Genomic DNA, 21,147 nt, shown 5'->3' with positions numbered 1-21,147 from the left:
GCACCTCTAAACCTCGAACCTATGCTACTCCTCTAGTATTAAAACCTTCTTGTCCAGGATGAAATACTCCAATAAAGTGCTAATTTAATATCCACTATGTCTCTATTCCCATTTTTATCCCACAATGTCATTCTTCCACAGTCATTTCTCCTCCTACATAGCCACATAGCTAAAACATTCTCTAGGATTTTCTTTGAATCTTAGTGCCAATCTCTTCTCATATTCCAGTTTTACCTTCCTCACCATACTAGTCACTCTCCTGGCCTGCATATTTTCTTTATGCATCTGTGCTACACACCTCTCCTTATATCTCTTCAATAATCTCTTTTTCACAGGCAGTTCCTGTTTGATATCATTTTTCATCCACTTTACACCAAATTGTGTTCTCTTCTTCACTCGTGGAATATATCTTACAATTGCTGCTAACAAATTTTCCTGAACAATTTCCCAAGCATTAATGATATCCTGGCCTTCCGATTCTGCCCTCATTGGAACTTCCCCAAGTACTTAAAATTCCACATATGTTCCCTTTTCTTTGATACTTCTGCATGTCTGTTCATCTTCTCACCAACTTCTCACCTTAAATCACTGCTTGTGTTTTTCTATGCAGTTCGCTTATTTTTCAGCAAGAAAAAACCAAGTTTCAGGGATGAAAAAATTCCTTTTGTCCTTATGAGACAGTTAACTCACCTTCAGGTGAAATGCCCTGATAAAGGCTCTTGGCAGCCTTGATAAAAGTAGGATGCTGAGGTCCTTTTCAGCACAGTTTCATTAACTGAGCTGTAGAATTTTTCTATTCTCAGTTTCTGTAGTTTTGTAAATAAGTTTAGAATGGATGAGCTTGTTTTATACACTCACACCCAGGTTTTTAGTAATTTTCTATTTTCCACATGAGGTGTTTCTTAGGGTGATTTTTCTCTTTTGGAGTTTTCGAGTTGAACAGTGTGGTTTTATAAAATGTTACCAGAAGTTCAATGTCTTTCCACATGTAAATATCTGCCATGTAAATATGCTTCGACCAAATCGACTTTTTTTATATTTTATACTTTCTTTTCAACAATAGCATTTGGGTTGAAATTCACACATTTCACTTAATGAATGGTGTCAATGTATTATGTATAAATAAGGGAAGTGAAAGCTTCATTGCTAATATCTAAAATAACACTTATTATGAAATATAATGGAAGAAATCATGAGTTTTCAGATAAATTATTTCAAAATATACATTTTCCCCACTTCTGAATAATGTCAATTAGCTGCTCACATATGGCAGTCAACACTAACATAAAATTTCATAAAAGCGGTTGCCATACTGTCAGGCACGATGGTCTAATTTTCTAGGTACCTTAGGAAAAAGTATCCTGGAATGGCATTTGACAATGATCGCACAAGATTCTTTAACTCTCTTAACTCAGAAATGAGCATCGGAAGCAACTTTAAGAGAGACAGGATTAAAACTATTTCTTGGATTTATAAATGACACTGAAACATTGCTTTCTTTTATCTAGATAAACAGTAATGGATTTCAGATTAGCTTGCAAATACTCCATGTAAATATATATATGGGGATGTGAAGAGTACTGAAGCCCAATATATAACCTCACCTTCTCCTGGTCCATTCTTTCGACTGGATATGGGAGGTATAATCCTAACAGAGCAAATGCTGTTAGAACTGCCTGTCCACAGGTATTAGGTAGTAACCCTGTCACTAGACTTTTTCAGCAAAAGACTAGTAACCTGTTCTTGGGAATTTCATACACTTTCAAGTTTCAGCCAAATAAAAGCTAGACTGTCAGGGGAAAAGACCATGATTCAGGAAAAAAGTAAATGAAACTGAAGAAGAATATATAATCAAAATCGCAAATCGGAATGAAAGGAGCACTGCACATAAAGAAGAGGAACTTGATGAACAACTAAACCAAGTCAATATAAAGATATGTATACATAGTAACAGAAGCAAAGAAAAAAGGTATACCAAACAAACCAGTAACTCTATACAATCTAGTGCAGACTAAAATCTGGAAGAAATACCAAAGGCAGTAATGATAATGATACAGATGTATCATCATCATCACTATTACTGGCACAGAAATTAGACCCAAAGCATTAAAAGGTCACATAACAATAATCACGGCATCATTGTTTCCTGATGTTATTTATTATTATTATTATTATTACCCAAGACTACATGGAGTCAAAGACTCATCTGGGAGGTCATTTTATCAAACACACAGCTCATCATACTGTGCCTTAAACATACTCGAATTCTCTGCGGACACCACACTCTCAGGCAAGGCATTCCAATCATTCACAACTCTGCATGAAAACACCTGCTTCTCACTCCCCTACTCACACCCTCCTTATACAGCTTCCAGGGATAACCTCTGGTTCTCCCCTAATTTCCCACTATTTTCTGTAGAACCTCTCCAGCATTGATCCTATCTTCTTCTGGTTCCCATCTGCCATACGGCCGCGGGAGGGTAGCTATATGCTACCATTCTAGGGAGAGATGATTATGAGCAAGGTGGTTTCCCGTTGCCTTCCTTATTGATCCTATAACAACTCCTTAATAACTTATAGGTCTCTATCATATCTCCTCTCCTCCTCCTGTCCACCAAACTCGACCAGATGCATCTTTTCAATCTTTCCTCATACTTCATTCCAGAGGTTAGAAACTACTTTAGTCAATCGCCTCTAGACCCTATCCAACATCTCTTCATCCTTCTGAAAACCAGGTGACCAAATCTGGGCACAATAGTCCATGTGTGGCCTAATCAAAGCCTTATACAATGGAACAAGAATCTCCCTACTTCTACAAGTCAGTGCACTCTGCATCGTTCCCAGAAGTCTTTGTATTGTTTTCACAAATTTGGCTATGTGTCCGTTAAATTTCAGATCCTTATCCACTATCACCACCAGATCCCTTATTTCCTCCATCTCCAACAATATATCCTCACCAAGCATAAATTCTACATCCCATTTTTGTTTTCCAAATTTTAAAACCTTTCATTTTGCAACATTGAACTCAAATCCTCATTCCCATACCCAATTACTCGATTTATTCAAATTTTCTTGTAAGGCCACAACACCTTCTCTACTCTTCATGGTTCGTCCCAACTTTGTATCATCTGCAAACAACTGAATATCTCCATCCAAATCTTCACCAATATCATTAATATACAAGTTAAACAGCAAAGGCCCTAAAACAGACCCCTGAGGCACACCACTGGTAACTTTCCTTTTCCTGGATATCACTCCCTCATACGCAACTTGTTGATACCTATCAGATAGCGAGTCTCGAATCCAGTGCACGAATGTAATATCCAACCCCATCCACTCCAGTTTGACTACCAACTTATCTTGCGGTAATCTATCAAAAGCCTTTGCAAAATCTAAGTATATTATTGTGTATCCTTCTCCTCTGTCCATGGAAGCAGTCACCTTATTGTAATAAATACATTACTAAAACATGACTTCCCTTTAGCAAATCCATGATGGTCTAATTTTTCAGGTACCTTAGGAAAAAAAGTATCCTGGAGTGGCATTTAATGAGAACTAAGATCCAATTCTGGATCCTAGTTCTCACAAGCTTCTTCAACAACTTAACTACAACACCTGACACACAGATAGGCCTATAGTTTGATGCCTGAATTCTATCACCTCCTTTATGAAGTAGCACAATCTTGCCCTTCTTCCACTCCTTAGGAACGTGACCCAGACTCATATTAAAAAAATATGTCAAGGCAGGTGTCAACTCCCTGGCACATTCCTTCAGAACATGTGGTGATATATTATCAAGTCCCACAGCCATATTTACATCTAGTTTGCTTAACTCCCCATACACCACTTGCTCACGTATAGTCAGTCTCTCTCTCTTTCCTATCATCAACTGCTCTTAATCTCTCCATGAAGTCCCATTCATAACATTGAAAGACCTTGATGAGCTGCTCACTAAATACCTCCACCACACCTTCTGCAACAGCTGTCTTTATACCATTATCTCCAATCAATGTCATCCTTCCTTAATCATTTTTCTTTTGCTGACTACATGTCAAAAGAACTCCTTAGGATTCTTTTTGGCTTCGTTAGCTAACTGCTGTTCAGTCATATTCAAAAAAAAAAAAAAAAAGATTTTATTGCCCAGTTTTTGAGCACATTCACTTGAATGTGCTCAAAAACTGGGCAATTGAAAATGAATTGAAAGTAGTTTTTTTTTCTGGTGAATCTGCCAAAAAAAAAAACTATTAAAACTTTTGAAAGAAATTGATTCTTTCAAAACTTTTGAAAGAATCATTTTCAATCAGTCCACTGATTCTACTGGACCTTACTAAGGCTGTTGACAGGATAGAATTCTAATCAGTAAACTCCAGCATATGGGGATGGATATAGGGTTGGTGAGATGGATAGGAGGGTGGTTGATGGAGAGATATCAGAGAGTGGTTTATTCAGGAGTAAAGTCCAAAAGACTGCCTGTGACTAGTGGTGTGCCACAGGGTTCTGTTCTTGGACCACTACTGTTCAATTTGTTCATTAACGATATAGGAAAAGATCTTAGACGAAGTATTCATTTGTTTGCTGATGATGCAAAGTTGGGTAGAGCAATAGTGAGTGCACAGGATGTCAAAATTTTGCAGGATGATTTGGATAGTTTGGAGGACTGGGCTAAGGAAAATGGATGTCGATTTAATGTGGCAAAGTGTAAGGTTATGCATTTTGGGGTGAAAAGATTAGCAGCAGTATATTACATTGGTGGAACCGTACTCCAGGAGATTGACGAGGCCAGGGATTTGGGAGTGTTGGTGGATAGGGAGTTGAAGTTTAGGGGTCACATCGCAAAAGTGGCTAAATCAGCTCATCAAATCACTTGGATGCTGAAAAATACTTTAACAAGCAGAGACAAACAGGTTATTGTTCCTCTGTATCGAGCCTTGATAAGACCCCATCTCGACTACTGTGCCCAGATTTGGTCACGTAGGTCTTCTTGATGGGGAGGAGGTTGAGAGGATCCAGAGGCGAGTGACCAAGATGATAGCAGGTCTATGGAATGAACCTTATGATAACAGGTTGAAGATTTGTGGGTTGCAGAAATTGGTTGATAGGCGGAAAAGGGGAGATATGATTGAGACATTCAAATTACTGAAGGGTTTCTGTAGGATTAATTCAGAGGATATTTTAAGAACAGGTGGTGGGAGGACTAGGGGACATCCATAGAAGCTGGACAAGAGTGTGGTTAGTAAGGGTGTTAGAGCTGGGTTTTTTACTTTGAGACTGGTGAATGAGTGGAATAAGCTGCCAGAACAGAGTCTGTTGTGGGTGCAATGACGGTGAATGAGTTCAAGGCAAAGTATGATAGATACTGTGTGAATGTTGAATAGTTGTGAAGGACATGATGTTTAGGGCCTCCCTCAATGACTCTAAGGACTCCTTGCAGTTGCCTGTAATAATAATAATAATAATAATTCCACTTGTTTAGTGACCTCCCAGAATAAGATTGCATGGTCACTTCCTCCAGTTGCAGGATGAGTGTATATTGTCGTTTTAGTTATATCTTCTGATGTTATTACCAAATCTAGCACTCTCGAACTCCTAATCCAATCATCACGTGCTGTTTCAGGTAATTTTTCCTCAGTAACTGTCTATATTTCATTCTGGTTTTGCCATGCATCCTTTCCTCCCTCCAATCTGTCTCCTTATCAAAGTTCTCCCCCATAATAACTGTTTGGCCTGCCTTCATAGTGCTTATCTGCCAATGGTTGGCATCCTCATCTTCCTGCATACCTTCATGTCTACGGCAGCAACCAACAATACATTTTGTCTTATTAACCTCTATCAAGTCTCAGACAGACTCAAATAAACCATTGAACTTCAAACCTAAAATCTTCCTTAAGTTCTGTCTTTGTTGGTTGAAGTTCTTCAGCAAACATCAGCAGTATTCCATCTCTTGTCCTATTTCATTTATCCTGTCTAAAAATACAATACTCTTTACATTCAATCCCTATAACTATGCATTTTTTGTCAACCAGGTCTCACTGATGTTGTTAATTTTTGTTTAAGTCAAGCTTATCCGAAAATTAACAACTTTAACAACAAAAATTAAAGAAGAGGAATTCTTGGTATTGCCAAGAATTCCTCTCCTTTATTTCTGATAGCTCTGGCATTCATGTACATACATGTCATCATCTCCTTGAACCCACAATTACCCCCTTCATATTATGGCTCTCAAATTAGTCAAATTTGAAACCTGTGAATCTGCATTTGGCATAATAATTTTTGCACATATGCACACACACTGTTTTGATCTAAGGGCAGCTGAACTCACACTTGATTGGGTTCCCCCCCCCCCAGTACTAGTGTTCCTGATTTTTTAATTCTAACCTCCTACCAGACAACATTCTCTCCAAACAGTTAACTCCAGTGCCTTCAAATGCAATCCATCAGGGTTATACAAATACTTGGTCCATCAAATTCATACATTCATCTCTAAACTGCACATCATTCCTCCTACACAATCTTTTCATTAACTCTTTAGCAATAATAGCCCTTCTTCTGAATTCATTCCTATCATACCATGGAAGCAGGCACACAATCCTTATTTTGCACTTCTATCAGCAAATTTTTCATATTTTCTCTTCTTGCATATTTTCCATCTTTCAAATCATTTTTTCATGCCAAAACAATGAATTCTTTCACTTCTTCCCTCTGCAAATTGAATTTCATTAACATTCTTTATCTTCACACCAGGAAACAGGCTTTTCAACTCTTTCTAATTAAGTACACCTCTTCTTATTGAATCTCTTTATAATAATGCTTTTTCCTTACTTTCACTTTCTTGCTCTTTCATACTTTTCTCCTTGACTTTTTCATTCATTTGATCTCTCTGCTGTGCTATATACCAATCATTTTTTCAGTTGCTCAAGTTCATTTTTTCTCCACTGAAGGACTTCGTATAATGATAGCATTCCTCTCATCACTGACATCTCATCATCCACATTATCTTCAGCCACTTCTTCCATACTCTCATTCATATTTTGTACACTTTCATTATCCTGCCTTACATTGATACATAGTTCCTTCATTCTCCAACTTTCAGCATGACTCACATTTCTTACACTCACATATGAAACATTAAACATTTCCAACGTACTCTCTTTCTGCTCTCATGTCATAAACCATTCACTATATTGATTTACAAACTGAACACCCTTTTCCTCATATAACTTAGCCATCTGATTCTTCATAATGAGAAGCAGTATTACGGTTCTCCTTTTCAACTCATATTATCATATTCTGGGCGACACATTAAATGCTTTTCCAGCAACAGTGCTTTCCTCCTGCAACAACTTCTTCAAATAACTATCCACGTTCTGTTTTTTTTTTTTTTCCGTTTTCTTTTTTTCTCACCATCCAAGTCATTTTATCTTCAACTACCACTAATTCTGATGTCCATTCCTTTCTTCTTTGTCATGCACATCAGTTAATCTCTTCTTCAGATGTTCAGTCCATGTTGCTACAGATGCTTCATTTCATCAAATCTTGCCTGAGCCCTTCCACTCTGTTTTTCCTTTGCTATCATCATCATTACTAGCAGTTTCATTGATTTCCTGACTACTTTCAGTCATCATGCTAGCCCCCCTTTTGAAAATTGCATCTAGCCTATCACCATACTTATTATTATTAACATCCGACCTCCCTGGAGTCAGAGACTCATTGTGGGAGATACATACTATTGCACACAATGCTCATCCAATTGTACCTTAAAATGATTCAGTGTGCCTACATTTACAACACAATCATGCGATGCATTTCACTCACCAACCACTCACCATGAAAAGAATCTTCTCCTCACTCCTCCTGCTCACATTCTCTTTATACAGTTTCTGGTGATGGCCTTTTGTTTTATTCCCCCTCTTTCATTCTATGAAAAATTTCTTCCATGTCAATCTGATAACAATGCCTGAATAGCTTATATATCTCCATTATATCCTTCCCCGCTTCCTCCTATTCATGTGGTTTTTGCAATTTACATTCTCGTAATCTGTCCTCATACTCAAAATTCCAAAGACCAATGACAACCTTTGTGAATCTTCTCCGGACACTTTGCAACATATCCTTCATCGTAAAAACCTAGTGATCACATCTGTCCACTATAATCCATATGAGACCTGATCAAGGACTTATACATGGCATCATAATCACTTTATTTCTGCATGTCAGGATCATCTGCATCATTGACATTATCTGATGTGATGTCTTCACAACTTGTGAAGCTTTATCACCACCTTTATGCAGTAGAACGATTTTGCCTCCTTTTGACCCCCTTGGAATTTGTGATGTTGTAAGACCCTTGTTAATTAAACATGCTAATGCTACTCCCAATTCCCTGGAACATTCCCTTAAGTTGCATGGTTATATGTCATCAAATACTATTCCCTTATTAACATCACGGTTATTTATTTCCTCACATACCTCATGTTCACTCACAATTAAGCCATCCTCACCATTCTACCAGTTTCATCCATTAACATCATCTTACCATGATCATTCTTCCTTCTGCTTGCCACTGTTTAACCTTTATATCAATGACACTGTCAGTGTGCAGGGAGATATTTAGTTGTTTGCAGATGATGTGAAGTTAGGAAGGGTTGTTAGTAATATTGTAGATGTGGCTGCCCTACAAGAGGATTCGAATAAACTGGACAGATGGGCAATTAAATGGGAATATCAATTTAATGCAGTAAAATATAAAGTTTGGGATACATCGATGGGAGGCAGCATATTCACTTGGAGGAGCTGTACTGGAAGAAGTAGGGGAAACAAGAAATCTGGGAGTGATGATTGATAGAAACCTGAAATTCAAGGGTGGTGAAGATAATCCAAAGAATTGCTGCAATACCGAGAAGGACACTGACCTGCAGAGATAAAAGAATTGTCATTCCATTGTATAAAGCCTTGATCAGACCACACTTAGACTGTTGTTCACAAATTTGGTCTCCAGGGTTTGAAGGGGATAATTTGACTGTGGAAAGTATTCAGAGGCAGATAACAAGGATGATTTCAGGACTGTGCAGTGTTAGTTATGAGGATCGGCTGAGGGAATTTGAACTGCAGAGTTTGGTAGATAGAAAAAGGAGATGTGATATGATCAAGACTTTTTAACTTTTGAGAAGTAGTTACAGGGTTGACAATGGGGAGTTCTTTCACTTGGTGGTGTTAAGTTCTGAATGAAACTAAAATTAAATTAATTCACGTTTCTTACAGACTTAACATGGGTTTGCAGTTTGAAACATATATTGATATAACGGATGTACTAATTTCTTGTAACTTACAAAAAAAAATACTAAATAGAGGATATTTTCATTACTTCATGTTATGATGTGAATGTTGTAAATTGTTTAATGTTTAAACTTTGCTACTTTTATGTAAATACAAATTGCTGGGAGAAAAGATAATCCGATTAAGTGAAAATGGCCAGAATCTAAACACGTGCTACAAGTATGTATGCACCCTTTTAGATAAGCACGAAGTTCCCCACACACACACACCAAAGAGCACGCTAAGAATTCCATGTGTGGTGCTAAGTACTGGGTGACGTAGAGTGACATGGAAAAAGGGGAGGAGAAAACGATGATGTAGAAGAAATCGGTAGCGCGCGATTTAAAAAGTCGTTGCAGCACCTAAATCACTCTCTTGCTCTTGTGTTTTTGGAACCTCCTAGTGGCACCTTCTCGTCCCATGTTTTCAACGTGGCCGTCGAGACAAAGACTGAGAGAACATGCCGTGATATCCATGAAAGTTTGCCGGTCAGAAATCAGCCCAGCGGAAGGAAGCCTCCGATTTCCCCGGAGATAACCAAACCATGTTGAGCCAATTGATCAGAGAATGACAAGCGCTTACTTTCGGCGGCAGAGATAAGTCCTGCCTGGATCCTCTGAAGAATATTACAAATAAGTTAGAATGAACCAGGAGTCGAGAACGAATGTCCAGTCGTGATGTGTGTGATGGCCTAATTGTTCCCCAGCAGTTGGTAATGTACAGTCTATGTTTTTATAAGTATCTGTGTTTAAGAAGAATAATTGTAACTTTAGGAAGGACTCTAGAGATTGGTTTCTGTTAAAGTAGAGTGATTATGAAATTTTAGTGAAAGGATTAGTGTGGAAGCACATGGAGCTAACAGTGATTCAATAAGTAAAAATCCTTTAGTATTGAAGTGTAGAGAAGAGCATGATTGATCTTAAAATAGAATGTGGTTATTAGAATTGAATTTCCCTTGTCTTGTATGCTATGATTAGTAGATTAAATTTATCAGAGTATATTCATAAAATGTAAGATGCTTCAATTGTAATTAAATGTTTTCCTTTTTAAGTTTAGCTGGTGCCTTGCCTGATTTTCTCCTCTATTGCACTTTCTTATAAAATTCGGACCACAGCGAGAGATAGGTTAAATAGGGAGGCTACGACTGCATAAATAAGTTATAGTGAAATAAGATAGTATACTAAACACTGTTCTGGTTCCTTGATTCTGCACTCTTTGTTAATCTAGGATTCAGGGTGTAACAGGATAATAGAAATTTTCCCTGAATCCAAAAAAGGAATCAGATCCAGTATTGAAACAAGGGAATTGGTTTTGACCATTAGTAATTCCTTTGTCTTATATCTGCTAGCATTGTTCTGAAGAGTGAATAATGGCCCAGAGAGAATATTTAAATTAAAAGGGTAATTAAAGTGTTAGAAATAAGTTCATTAAGTACAAGCGTATCTAGATGAAAATTTTAGAGAATAAAGAAGAAGAATAAGTAAGATTTTACAAAGGCACAGCCAGTATTACAGTGGAACAGGAGGAAGGAGCGAGGACAACGGACCATCCATGGAAGTTGCAAAAGGAAGCTGTGAGCATGAGGTTTCTTTGCATGGAGGGTCACTGAACCATGGAATGCACTGTCTGATAGAGTGGTGAGAGCATGAACAGCCAATGAGTTCAAGGAGTGGTATAATAGACTTTGTCTTTTCTAGTAGGAACCTCCCACGATGAGTCTTTTTTGATTCCATGGAGGCCTGAATAATAATAATAATAATATCCTCTACACGTACGTTTCTCATGATTTTACTCTGATCATGAGGAAATATCCTTATAAATTGATCACTGAATACCTCAACAATGTGTTCAGCATCAGTTACTGTTCTACCAGTTTCATCCATTAACATTATCTTACCATGATCATTTTTCCTTCTACTTGCCACATACCTAAAAAAAAAAACTGTGATTTTTCTTTGCCTGTTTTGTCAATTTCTGCTCATACTGCACTTTTATTTTCCTTATTAACTGAATCACTCTCTTGGCTTTTTCTTAATATTCTTCATGTAATTGATTATTACTATTATTCATCTTGTACTACCTTCAAAATACTTTCTTCTTCTAGATTTCATGCTTAAGTCCCTCATTCATCCATTTTACACCTACCTTATTCAGCCTTTTGTCCTTCGGAATACATTCGGCATTGATGTTGTTATGTATTTCTTTCCCAAGCAGCATTTATTTCCTTACTACTCAACTCCTCGGCACATACTATAACTCCAAGCATCGCCAAAGCTTGCCGTAATCACCAGCCTTATAATTCTGCATATATAAAAAACAGTCCACATGTTGTTAGCCACAAACCCAGGTGATCGCTTTATGATCACTTTCACCAACTGGGGGAAAGTGTGAAACCCCACTCACAATTACATTTTCTAATGATATGATTAGATCTAATCATATTGTTAAAACTCTCAATCCTCGATTGCTCTTCTTTACATGCTGTCTGAGATAGTCTGAGATAGAAATCTCTCAAGAAATTCATTTTCCTCACAAATGCAATCTCTTCATTCCAGTCTATACTGCTATAATTAATATCACCCATAATTACCCTTTCTTTATAAGAAAGATTCCGGTAATTGGACCACATGCTTATTAAGATAAATAACAAAAAAAAACAAACCCGACAAGTTTTGAAAGTCGTTTGACTTACATCTTCAAAGGTAGCTAAAAGTTTAAACACAAGAAATGAGAAATTAACGTCTAACTGTTCATTAAATTAAATATCCAAATGCAGATTCAGTGCAATGCTAAGTTTGAAGAATGCTGGATGCTGTCATGTTCTGTTGTTCATGTTCACATTGTCCGAGGTCTGACTTGGGTATATTTTTTTATCAATGCCGACCAAACTTGGTGCAGAATTAGGCCCTGGTTTTTGTTGCATTGCATTGGAATTCTAAGCATGTTTGCAGCTTCTTTAAATTTCCTTATGTAACAATTTTTTTCAATGTAAGACATGTTTGTTTTTTGCCAGAGTACATTATTGTCAGTGGACGTTGTATTGTATGCTAGGCCTGATTTGTGTTCTCTTGATTTTTGCACGTCTTTTTTGGTGTTCACTCATACGAATTTCCCCTGATCTTCCCGTCTGGCCTACATAGCAGATGACACAGGAACAATGAATTTTATAATCATCTGTTTCTTTTTATTTTATGATGTGGAGGTTTTGGGGGATGTAGAAATCTTGAAATTTTTTCCGCTAGTAGAAAAGCAACATCGATGTTATGTTTGTTTAGTAATTTGGCCATTTTATCTGTGACATTCTTGATGTATGGAAGCGTGATTGTGTTCTTGATATCTTGCTTTTATGAGATGCTTGTAGGATGTGTGTTGAGGATTTTTTTGATTGTCTTAGGTTTATAACTATTTTTTTTGAGGATCTGTGTTAAATATTGTAATTCTTCATTTCTCTGTTTTTCTGTGATGGAAATATTATAAGCTCTGTCCTTCAAGGTTTTAATTAAACCAATTTTTTTTTTTTTTTTTTTTTTTTTTTTTTTTTGCGAGGGGTGGTGGTGTGAGATTTCATTAAGAAATCTTCTTGTGTTGGTGGGTTTTCTATAGATGGAAAGGATAATTTATTATCTTTTTCATTGACTTCTATTAGGATATCAAGAAAGGGAAGTTTTTTATGTTCTTCTTGTTCCAAAGTAAATTTTATGTTGTTGTGTATATTATTCAGGTAATCTTTGAAAGCAGTTAGTTCCTCTGTTGTTCCTGGCGATATGATGAAGGTATCGTCTACATAGCATAGCCAAATTTTCTGTTTTTTATGATAATTGTTTAAAGCATTATTTTCAAAATGTTCCATATATAGGTTAGCTAAAGCCAGGGAGAGCCCATAGCCAGTCCTTCTTTTTGTTCCCAAAATTTGTCTTGATACATGAAAAAAAAAAATTTTTTTTATGCAATGTTTATAAAGAATGGAACTAGCGATTTTGAGAGAAAGGATTACAGCCACTAGATCAGAACTAGCACAAATAAGCCAAGATACATTTACTCTACACAATGAGTTAGCCACATTGCTTCCATCCATCTTGCAGAACAACATTGACAATACCACATACAACAAAACTGCAGCGATTTCTGATCAAAAGAAGCATAATTTAATTAAAAAATTTAATGTACTACTTCATGAAAAAGAAAAACAAAGAAATCATCTAGATTAATTCAAAGTAGTAATTAATCTTTCTTGAAGAGTCCTATCAAGAACCAAAAAAAATCTACTTCTGAAAGGTTTAAACTTCACTTTAATGCCATGCTACTTACCAAAAATTGACATCATAGCTTAAATAGAGAAAGGAATACAAAATTTGACTGGTGATCCATCAGATCCCATCCGTATACAGAGCACAGCATTGCTATTACAAAGCAAATTACCACCCAGGAACCTACCTTTCACGGAATACACAACCCTCAAAGAACTAAAATCAGACAAAAATATCGTTATACTTAGGCAGATAAAGGGAATGCAACAGTAGTTTTGAACTCTAAACATTATAACAAAAAAATGAAAACTTTTCTTGAAGATTCTAATACCTATACACCTTTAGACAGAGATCCCACCTGGCAAGCTCACAATAAAACCAATTATCTAGTTAAAAAGATACCCAACTGGACTGAAGAACTAAAAAGAACTCTACAATCAAAACACCCATTAGTTCCAAGAATATATGGTGTACCAAAAATACACAAGATAGGCATTCCTTTAAGACCGATAGAATTGGATGGAAGAGACTCTCCGACCTCGAATTTGGCAAAACACCTGAGCAACATGATTTTACCACACATACGAAAAACATCTTTCATTAAGAACAGTGCACATTTTATTGAGAACGTAAAAGATATGTGCATAGGACCTTCAGACATCTTAGCAAGTTTTGATGTAATCAACCTGTTTACAAATGTTCCCAAAAATTAAACAGTGAATCTCCTTGAAGACCTTTTCCTCCGAACATTGTTGAACTTTATAAACATTGCATAAAAAATACTTTTTTCATGTATCAAGACAAATTTTGGGAACAAAAAGAAGCACTGGCTGTGAGCTCCCCATCTTTAGCTAACCTATATATGGAACATTTTGAAAATAATGCTTTAAACAATTATCATAAAAAACCGAAAATTTGGCTATGCTATGTAGACGATATTTTCATCATATGGCCAGGAACAACAGAGGAACTAACTGCTTTCAAAGATTACCTGAATAATATAGACAACAAATTAAAATTTACTTTGGAACAAGAACATAAAAAACTTCCCTTTCTTGATATCCTAATAGAAGTCAATGAAACAGATAATAAATTATCCTTCTCCATCTATAGAAAACCCACCAACACAAGAAGATTTCTTAATGAGGCCTCACACCACCACCCCTCACAAAAAAAAAAAAAAAAAATTGGTTTAATTAAAACCTTGAGGGACAGAGCTTATAATATTTCCATTATAGAAAAACAGAGAAATGAAGAATTACAATATTTAACACAGATCCTCAAAAAAAAATGGTTATGAACCTAAGACAATCAAAAAAATCCTCCACACACCCCCTACAAGCATCTCACAAAAGCAAGATTTCAAGAATGCAATCACTCTTCCATACATCAAGAATGTTACAGACAAAATGGCCAAATTACTAAACAAACATAACATCAAAGTTGCTTTTCTACTGCTGGCAAAAATTTCAAGATTTCTACATCCCCCAAAATCTCCACATCATCCTTTAAATAAACCAGGTGTTTTTAAAATTCATTGTTCCTGTGGCATCTGCTACATAGGCCAGATGGGAAGATCAGGGGAAATTTGTATGAACGAACACCAAAAAGACATGCAAAAAAGAAGAGAACACAAATCAGGCCTAGCATACCATACAACTTCCACCGGCCATAATGTACTTTGGCAAAAAAACAAACATGCCTTACATTTAAAAAAATTGTTACATAAGGAAATTTAAAGAAACTGCAAACATGCTTAGAATTCCAATGCAATGCAACAAAAACCAGGGCCTAATTCTGCACCAAGTTTGGTCAGCATTGATAAAAAAATATACCCAAATCAGACCTCGGACAATGTGAACATGAACAACAGAACATGACAGCATCCAGCATTGTTCAAACTTAGCATTGCACTGAATCTGCATTTGGATATTTAATTTAATGAACATTTAGATGGCCACAACTGCATAGAATGAACTATTTTGAGTAATTTCTCATTTCTTGTGTTTAAAATTTTAGTTACCTTTGATCCCTGGAGATATAAGTCAAACAACTGACGAAACTTATTGGGTTTGTTTTTATCGTTATTTATCTTAATAAACATGTGGTCCAATTAGCGTAATCTTTCTTATGAACTGCTAAACCACAGAAACCTATGCCTACCCTTTCTTTGTTCACTAATCCAAGTTGTTTATCATCACCATCCTCCTCATCCCTGGCCTATAGCAACATCCAACTAAATCCGTTTTCCTGTCAACTTCGACATTACACCGCACTGCCTCATAACCAGTGCCACTATTTTCCTCTTTCACATCTACCTTAGGTGGACTTAATTCTTCTTCTATCATCAGCAGATGTTGGAATGTTTCACTTATTCCAATGATTTTGGGGTGAATAAAGTCAATCACTGAAACCTTTTCATCCACCTTATTTTTGATGCTTCTGGCATTTGTATACAAACATAGCAGTTCATCTTTTTTTCTCTAAACAGTCCTACCCTACCCAAGCCACTGGTTGTTTTGCCCCACCACACCTGCCCTTATCACCTTTTTTATGTGGTTTCCACCTACAAAAGGTTATTATAAACTTATAATACATTTATACTGTGGATGGGTCAAGGATATTTTTTTTTGCCATTTTTATGAATTATATATGTGTATAATTGAAGATGAGTTAACCGATCTCATATGGTGGTATCAGGGTTTTTTCTCCTGAAAACTCTGGTTTTTCATCCCGAGTACAGACAAATCGGTGATGAAGGGCAATATGTGGTGTTGATGGTAGGTTCGAGAATTAATTAGTAGTGGAGAGGATGAGAAGTATTAGCAAAGTAGAGTAATACTCCCTGGAGGGGAGCCTGAGGACTCATCGAGTTCAAAAATGCTGCTACATTCACTCACAGATCTTGGATTACTAGTCATGATGATAATATTTTTTTTATTTATATTTATATTTTTTATTTATTTCAATTAATCCAGAAACCGTGCTATAGGGACTAAACACGGAACTTCTTCAAGCCCATCGGTCCTCCTCCAATAAGCAGATAACTGGTCTCACACTGAGCCATGACATTAATCTGTGACCTAAAGACAGTCACAAACATCCATCTCCATTCAAACTCACGACTTTTTTGGTTCCCACCCGCAAAAGGGTATTAGTAAACCTATAGTACATTTACACTATGGCTTTGCTAGGATTTTTTTTTTCTATTTTTATCAACTTTATATATATATATATATTGTAATTTTCTATTTATTAAAAAATTACATAGTCTAGAAACCCTGCTCTGGAAACCAGACATCCCACCTAATTACCTATTTGTTGGAGAGCTGTATGCTAACCACTTGGCCAAACCAGCTGCACTTCTTGCACACATTAATACTTTCTTTCTTTTAATTTACTCTACCAGTAACTTAGTAACTGTGTTACATTTTTGATATATACATAGAACAATTTTTGCCACTTATCCTATGAGAAAAATTCAGAGAACCACTTGATCTTTGAGTCAAAGCACAAGTGAACTAGTTTTGTACATCTGACATCCTTCCTTCAGATGCCATTTTCAGGATATCTCCCAGCACTCTTGTAAAAGAAGCAGTAAAATAGAATCAAATTCTCTTGAAAAATTTCTGTAACAAGCCTTTAAAAAAAAAAAAACTAAGGGAAAAAAGCCCGAACAGTTTAAATCATGCTTTCTAAGCACAGTTCAAAAATACTGCTACATTCACTCACGACACTAACAAGTACAGTGCATACGTATTGTTATTCTTATTATTATACAGGTATCTCTGTGGAGTTAGAGATCCCCAATATCATTATTAACACAATACCTTCTTTCATACCTCTCCTTAAACTAGTTTACTGTTCAGGGCCCTCACAACTATCTCTTGCAATCCATTCCAGTCATTCACCACCCTCCAAGCAAAAAGTCACCTGTGATTCTTGGAAAATCCAGAATACTTTAATGATAAGGTGGTACACCTTTTGGCAACTCATATAGATAAATATGACCTCTCTATTGGTTCTGCCTTAGTATCACCACTTCTGGGTCTGGCTCCCACTAATGAGACCTCAATAAAGGTCGAAACTGGTTTGGGTAGTGGCCCTTCCCATAATGCATAGCATTATACATCTCTGCAAGGAGATGTGCTTTGCATTATGGGGAGATACTGAGACAAGGAGCGATGAGATCTTGGTCCACCTTTACTACGAGTTGCCTCAGTCCTGAAGATACTTCAGGCACAAACTTTGTTTGCTTACACTTGGATAAAGGATTAAACTAAATTTATTATATTATCAACTGTGATTCATACTAACAAACATACTCTTTCATCACTATCAGGGATGACCCCCAAGTTAATTTACTCTCTACTCATCACATATTGAAATATTTTCTCCATCATCTTTATAGAACCCTTTTAATAACTTATTACAAGTTTCTATTATCCCCTCTTTTCCACACATCAACTAGACTTTAAACCCCATCTTCAACTGTCTGTGGAATATGCCATTCCACAGACATCTTACCAGCTTTATTACTCATCTTGGGATCCTCTCCACCACTTCCTTATCTCCATAAATTTAAGTGACCTAATCTGTGCACATAGCGTTATAAAGAGATTAGAATGCCTTATTTTAGTTTATTTCACTTTAGGATGTCTTATTATTACCTATCTCTACTTGTAAATGTGTTTTTCAATATCCAAGTATTCCTTTGAGCTATTTGGCCAACATTTGCAGTATGCCCTCTGCAACTCTTTCCTCCATTACCTCCAGATCCCTAGCCTCATCAGCTTCTTGCAATTCAGTACCATCACTATAATAAACAGCATATAATATTTTCACTAAGAAGTGTATAGTCTTAAAGTTTGCAGCATTAAAATGAAATACATGACACTTTGTTGGAAGTTTTCCCACTTGGTTATACTATAAATTAAAGACTCCAAGAAATTATATTCTTGGTTTAATCCTTTATCTCCAAGTGTAAGCAAACAAAGTTTGCACCTGAAGCAATTTCAGGACTGTATACCTCATTATTAAAATACTCTGCATTAAAGATAAATGTTGCAAGTTTTTCCACTTGGTTATACTATAAATTTAAAGATGCCAAGAAATTATATTCTTGGTTTAATTCTTTATCCAAGTGTAAGCAAACAAAGTTTGTGCCTGGAGTCATTTCAGGACTGTTTATGGGATACTAAGGCAAGTGACGTGAAGTCATTAGCCTCTATATACAAGTTGCCCAGTCCTGAAATTACTTCAGGTGCAAACTTTGTTTGTTTACACTTGAATAACGGATTAAACCAAGAATATAATTTCTTGACATCTTTAATTCATGACACTTTGTCCACAGTGTCAGTTTATTTAAATATTCCTACATGATTCTTTCTTTTAGGGGATATCTGGTTATCAGCATTCATCGTCAATAATTATGGAAACTGCCATGTTAGAGAACTTACTTTTATTAGATTCAAAGAATATTTGACATTTCAAACTTTGTGTCAAGGTCATCCTCGGGACCTCAAGCTATATTGGTATACTCTACAGGGAACAACATATAACCAGAGTCACTGCCAAGTTCTCTTGCACATTCTTGTGGCACATAGGCTATCATACCATTTCATTGTGATGCAGAAGAGAATATCCAAAATATGAGCATCAATAAAGTTTTCAAATTAATATTTGGTTGTAGTATTATACCAAATTCATTTGTTTTTAATTATTTCATAGAGAAATGTATCATACATTTTCTTTCAGAACTGTGTTCCTGGTAAAGATCCGTACAGAATGACCTGGAGTGAGATTTTTGTATTAATAGTGGCTGCCTTTATCGCTGTTCTCTCTTTTTCTGTGGCTATAGTGGTATGCTGTCTATACTCAAGGTACTCAGCATTTAAAATGTTATCAATTTAATCTAATAACTTCATATCACTATTAAGTGGGATTGTTTATTAATTTAATAAGATTAATGGAACACCATCCACATATCTAACCTTAGCATTATACTTCCATTAGCAAAAGAGCAGATGATATTTCAACTTGGAATAATTATTACTGTTAAATGGATGTTAACAAAATATTACCCAATAATTTTTAATTGACCAGATATGCTGATGAAGCACTGAGATTTTTAGGTAGTGAATCTTTGTTATATTCTCGTAGATTTTGTTTATTTTAACAATGAACCATTATTTTATAAAAATATTTACTTATAACTAAGATGAAAAGCCAAATGGCTATTTTTCTGGTGAAGTTAAAGTAATAACTAAGATGAAAAGCCATTTGGCTTTTCATGTTAGTTATAATATAATATAATATAATATAATATATGGGCACACCTTTCTGGCATTCGTATAGTGACGGTATGTAAGTTCTTTTCACTTAAACTTTGATATCATCCAGGTCTAGCTACTCACTGATGAGACCTCAGAAAAGGTTGAAACCGGTCTGGGTAGTGACCTCTCCTCATAATGTAAAGTAGTATTACATCTCCTAGGAGCTGTGTGTTTTTACATTATGAGAAAATATCATGGATAGTGAGGGATCTTGCTCCACCTTTGCTTCGAGTTGCCTTGGTGTGGTACTACCAGGTGGTCACTTACACTTGGATTCGCCGATAGTTTGTCGGCATAAAACTCTTAGATCGTAGTTTTCGATCTTAGAGTTTCGCATACTGGCTGTAAAATAATAAAATAATAAGGGATTTTTATCCCCTTAAAAATATTTACTGTTGAAAAAGTTTTTCTTAATCCCCCCCCCCCCTTTGCTGGCTACATATTGAAAGAACTCACTGGGATTTTTTTTTTTGGCTTCATTAGCTAACTGCCATTGTTGGATCCTACTTCGTCTGAATTTATACTTTGGATCCGATATTTAATTAATACGATGTTCTTAACAAGTTGATAGGTTGCAAGTTGATTTCTAATTCAAATATAGAGAAAATTTATATTTAAAGACTGCGCCACTATATCTGAATTAGTTCAAGAACTGAAGAAAAACCAACTCACAACTATCTCTCCTTTTAGGTGTTAATATTATATATACTGGCCGAGTATATTTAACTTATTTATCTCTCCCGCTTTGGTTCAAATATTTTATGAATGGTGCAGTAAAAGAGATTCAGGCAAAATACAACTTTAGATAAACAAAAACAAACATTTAATTTACAATCACAAATTTTACACTTAAGATCAAATCACTAAATAAGTTATTATAAACACTTTAGCCTTTCATATAATACAGTCATACAAACTCAGGCAATGGTAAATCTGTTATCTGTAATACAATCTTCTCACAGTTCCTTTAACTGTTTAATAGTTCCTTAGTGATCATTCACATCAATATCTCATAGTTTCTTAAGTTTCAGTTACAATAAAAATGCAGGAACACCTCTTCACAAGCATACACTTTTAAATCTACACTTCAATTAATCTCTGCAATAGTTACTGTTAATATAAGGATATTCTAGGATGAAACTCACACATATCTCTGTATAGGAATATTAATGGTTGGAATATTCTTACCGATAATCTTCTTTCTTCATCTACTTATACGCAAACACTTTAAACAATAAATGGCACTCATTAAA

The 21,147-nt window shown here is 35.8% G+C and overlaps 1 protein-coding gene across 1 annotated transcript in view; it reads left to right on the top strand.

Annotated features, from left to right (window-relative positions):
• The window catches only part of Cad74A (cadherin 74A), an 850,889-nt gene that overhangs the window by 755,812 nt on the left and 73,930 nt on the right, over nucleotides 1-21,147 (top strand). Inside the window, exon 36 of the mRNA XM_090396473.1 lies at nucleotides 19,317-19,441. Coding sequence (XP_090252599.1) covers nucleotides 19,317-19,441 — 125 coding nt within the window. The remainder of the gene's footprint in view (nucleotides 1-19,316; nucleotides 19,442-21,147) is intronic.

This window comes from Typopeltis vanoorti, chromosome 8 (genome assembly GCF_054136105.1).
Source record: "Typopeltis vanoorti isolate ZY-2024b chromosome 8, IOZ_Tvanoo_1.0, whole genome shotgun sequence".
Classification (NCBI taxonomy): Eukaryota; Metazoa; Arthropoda; class Arachnida; order Uropygi; family Thelyphonidae; genus Typopeltis; species Typopeltis vanoorti.
Note: the sequence above shows the minus strand (reverse complement) of the source record. Positions and strands in the feature narration are given on the sequence as shown.